At 38.1% G+C, this 4,605-nt stretch overlaps 1 protein-coding gene across 1 annotated transcript; it reads left to right on the top strand.

Moving 5' to 3' along the window:
- Nucleotides 1-1,467, top strand: LOC123885255 (probable 3-ketoacyl-CoA synthase 21). The gene has a single exon (XM_045934530.1). The coding sequence runs from the start codon at nucleotides 27-29 to the stop codon at nucleotides 1,389-1,391; it is 1,365 nt and encodes a 454-aa protein (XP_045790486.1). The 5' UTR covers nucleotides 1-26; the 3' UTR covers nucleotides 1,392-1,467.
- The last annotated feature ends 3,138 nt before the right edge of the window (nucleotides 1,468-4,605 follow it).

Here is a 4,605-nt window from a genome sequence, read left to right as displayed (position 1 = left end):
ATTAACTTCCACAACTTGTGACAATAATGGAACCTTACACTTTGTATTCCTTATTGGAAGTTCTTATACAGCTTATGAACACTAATGTATCATCAAAGCATCTTTTTGTGGTACTTTTGTTAGTAGGTTTAGCAACCTTTTACTTTGCACGTAGAAGAAAAGTACACATTTATTTGATAGATTTTAACTGTTTTTGTCCTCCAAGTTCTTATAGAATACCTAAAGCCATGTTTGAAGAGAATAATTTTTTTGATGAAATGGAACAAGAAGCTGTTGATTTCCATAGCAAAATCAATGCAAAATCAGGATTCAGTGATGAAACAGCCATTCCTCAATCACTAGCACAAATACCAAAAGTTAAAGCTCTTACCTTTGCACTTGAAGAAGCTGAATTAATAATGTTTTCAGCAGTAAAAGATCTTTTGCAGAAAACAAAAATCAACCCAAAAGCCATCGACATTTTAATAACCAACAGTAGCATTTTCTGTCCTACGCCGTGTCTTAGTACCATGGTGGTTAACAAGTTCAAGATGAGAAGCAACATTAAGAGCTTCCATTTATCAGGTATGGGATGCAGTGCTGGAATTATAGCTGTTAGTCTTGCAAAAGACTTGTTGAGAGTTCATAGAAACTCATTGGCTTTAATAGTAAGCACAGAGACACTTAGTTTAAATTGGTACACAGGTAAAGTTCCATCTATGCTACTAACAAATTGTCTATTCAGAATGGGAGGATCAGCTATATTGATGTCTAGTAGGGTTCATGATAAGCATAAAGCAAAGTATGAGCTAAAACATATTGTTAGAACAATCAATGCATATGATGATCAATCTTATGCATGTGTATACCAAGATGTGGATTCAGATAACAAAGAAGGTATATCGATATCGAAGAACATAGTCAATATTTGTGGAGATGTGTTGAAGAAAAATATTGTTTCATTAGGACCATTGGTTTTACCATGGAGAGAGCAATTCCTATATGTAATTTCAATTATTTATTATAAACTATGGAGTAGAAGAAGCACAAGCATATATACTCCGAAATTTAACAAGGCTTTCGAGCATTTCTGCATACATTCAGGAGGAAGAGCTGTTATACAAGCTATTGAGAAAAACTTGAAGCTAGGGAAACAAGATGTTGAGCCATCACAAATGGCTCTTTACAGATTTGGAAACACTTCATCTTCTTCAATTTGGTATGAGTTGTCTTACATAGAAGCAAAAGGGAGGATGAAATGTGGTGATAGAGTGTGGCAAATTGCCTTTGGAAGTGGATTCAAGTGTAACAGTGCAGTGTGGAAATGTCTAGGTGATGTTAAGCCTGATATTTACACTGCATGGAGGGACACAATTCACTCATACCCGGTAGATATTTTGGAAACAAACTGATGAAATTATGAACACATTTTGTTGTTCTTTCTTGGACTTAGTTTGATTTGCATAGAAGTGTAACAAAAAAGATTGTAACCCTGCAAAAATGATTCAGAATGTATTATAATTAATTATAGAAGTATTGATTTTGTTTAAAAAAATGCATATTTACAACTGAATTTTTCCTAAAGTTATTTGCTTGAAAGATATTCTAACTGTGATTTATTTGCTCAAAAATCAAATTCGATCTCATTGAATGGCTCTGCTAGGGCAAAATAACGAAAACACAAAAAAATCAACGGCCGAAGAAGATTTGCAAGAGAGAAGCACAAAGAAAGTTAAAAAAGGTGATCAAGTTTTTGCTGATTACTCTTCGATGCCAAAGGACTATACTGATTTGCTGGAGTTACAGAAGGAGACTAGTGGAGGTGGGAAATCGTACAAGGCAATGGTGCTAGGAGGCTCTGGGGATGGTGATGGAGAGTATGAAAGTGGAAAGGAGGATGAGAAAGACACCGAGCAGGAAGAAGGTGTCGGGATAATGGTTGAGGAACACAAGGTAGGGGGCTATGAATGTCCTGCATTTGTGCTATCTAAGATGGAAGAAAAAAGAATTCATAGACCTTGGAAACGAGGTGTGATCGTGAAACTACTTGGGAGGAGAATAGGGTATAAGGCGTTGGAGACTAGACTGAAGCCGATGTGGGTTCGTAAAGGGGTCATCAATATCATTGATCTTGGCAATGATTATTATTTGGTGACATTTTCACACGAAGAAGATCAATATGCAGCCTTGATGAATGGTCCGTGGTTCATACATGACCATTATTTGACGGTGAAGGAATGGAGCCCAAACTTCCATCCTGCCAGTGACACCATAAAAAAGGTGGTTGTTTGGGTTCGCATATCTGGACTCCCTATTGAATATTATGATGCGAAAGTTTTGAAGTCCGTAGGAGACAGGATTGGAAGAACGGTGAAGGTGGACAAAAATACTTTGACTCAGGAAAGGGGTAGGTATGCGCGTTTATGTGTGGAGGTGGATCTCACAAAACCACTCCTTGCGATGTTCACAATCAAGGAGAGAAAGTACAAGGTGGAGTATGAAGGACTACACTTATTATGCACTACGTGTGGTAAGTTTGGCCATTACAAGGAAGGGTGTCCTGATAAACTGAAGCAACCAGAGCGAAGGATTGAGGATGGAGGTGGGGCTAATGATGGCGTAGAGCCATTAACAGGAGGAAGCAGGATGTTGGCAGGGAACAATGTGGAGGGCCCATGGGTTGTCGTGCAAAAGCCAAAGAGAACGCGAAAAGGAAAGGATCGTGAAACTCCGGCGGTGGATCAAAATTCTCCGGCGTCAGAAGGCATTAACGGCGATCCTAAACTGAAGGGATCACGATTTGCTTCATTAAGTGGAGAATTTAATGAATTTAATGATGATGTGGTAACGAATATGGAAGAGAATGATATTGCGGATGGCCAACATGAACAAGAGAAAAATCAGGACGATATGATGGGAGGGAATAATAAAGGAAATCATGATGTGAGTAGTCAACTTGGTCAACACAATAAAGTTAAAACTGTCAATGATAAGAATTCAAATGAGAAAGCTATTAAGGATGGTAAGCTGGCAGCTAGAGGGTCCCATAGTTTTAAAAGTAAGAGTAACAACAGTTCAAAAAAAGGAGGGGACAATTTGCATGCTAGAAAGGTTACTCAATTACTAGAAGACCAAATGCAAAATACGAATGATAACAACAAAAGGGCAGACACGTGGTCTTCTCCAAGTAACTATCAGGAGGTTCAAAAAGAGAATAAAGAAAGGAGAAATGATGATACCAATGAGATGACCCAGAATGAGAGTTTGGCTTTGGGCCAAATGACAATTCTTTCCCCTAATCAACCAAGACCACCAGATTTATTTCATACACCTCTCATTAGTAATAAACAACATCAGAGATATGCTAATGGGGAGAGTGATGAATTTGTTGATGCTAATGAGCATGGCTTAGAAGGGAACTCAGACTCGGATATGGAAATTGTTGGGGATACACCAAGTCAACTCCAATAATTGTTTTGAACTCACTCCTTGTTTTACAGTTATTTATGATGTCTACACCAAATTCAATATTTGTGTGGAATTGCCGAGGTGTAGCCAACACTTCTTTTTACTGTTATTGTAAACATTATGTGGCGTCTTATAAGCCTGTAATGGTTGTTATTATGGAGACTCGATGTGACCCTAACAGATTACGTCGTACCTTCATGTTGCTGGGTTTTGATAAGTTTATTGCAACTGAAGTGGAAGGGTACTCAGGAGGTATAGTAGTAGCGTGGAAGGAAGACCATTTGAAGGTGGAACTAAAGTGCAAAAAATTTCAATTCATGCATCTTCAGATGTACTATCCAAATGGTCTAACTTGGTTCTTTACGCCAATTTATGCTAGTCCAAATGAAGATAATCGTAGAGTTTTGTGGGAGGACTTGAAGATAATTTCATCAAATATGAATGCTTCTTGGTTGATAGCAGGAGATTTCAATGATATTGCCAGTGAAGATGAGAAAAAAGGAGGAGTTGCAGTGTCCATTAGGAAGTGTAATATATTCAAGAAAAGAATTGAAGATTGCAAGCTGATGGACCTTGGGGCGGTTGGTTCTAAGTATACTTGGAGAGGACCAATCTTCAATGGAGGACAACGAATTTATGAACGGCTTGATAGAGCTCTAAGTAATGAGAGTTGGCGGTTAATGTATTCAGACGGATATGTTAAAGTTTTGCCTCGGCTGGATTTCTCGGACCATCACCCAATACTTATTTCACCGATTAATGGTTCTCATCCTATCGCTTCAAAGCAATTTCGCTTTGAGAGTGCTTGGTTATTAGAGGACTCATACATGAGTATGTTGAAAGACTGTTGGAAAGGTGATTTTGATATCAATCATAAGCTTCATAATTTTCAACGAGATGTGAAGAATTGGAAGTGGGCTACACTTGATCAAGTTTTGAGACAAAAGAAGCTTATCATGGCTAGGCTCGCTGGTGTTCAAAACCGTATTTACAACGGCTACAAGAATGGTGGATTGAGAAATTTGGAGTACAAATTGCAAAAACAATTACATGATATCTTGAAGAAGGAGGAACTAATGTGGTTTCAGCGCTCAAGAGCAAAATGGTTAACTGATGGTGACAGAAATACACGTTATTATCATGTTAAGACTGTGAATC

The sequence above is a fragment of the Trifolium pratense genome, linkage group LG5 (assembly GCF_020283565.1).
Source record: "Trifolium pratense cultivar HEN17-A07 linkage group LG5, ARS_RC_1.1, whole genome shotgun sequence".
Classification (NCBI taxonomy): Eukaryota; Viridiplantae; Streptophyta; class Magnoliopsida; order Fabales; family Fabaceae; genus Trifolium; species Trifolium pratense.
Note: the sequence above shows the minus strand (reverse complement) of the source record. Positions and strands in the feature narration are given on the sequence as shown.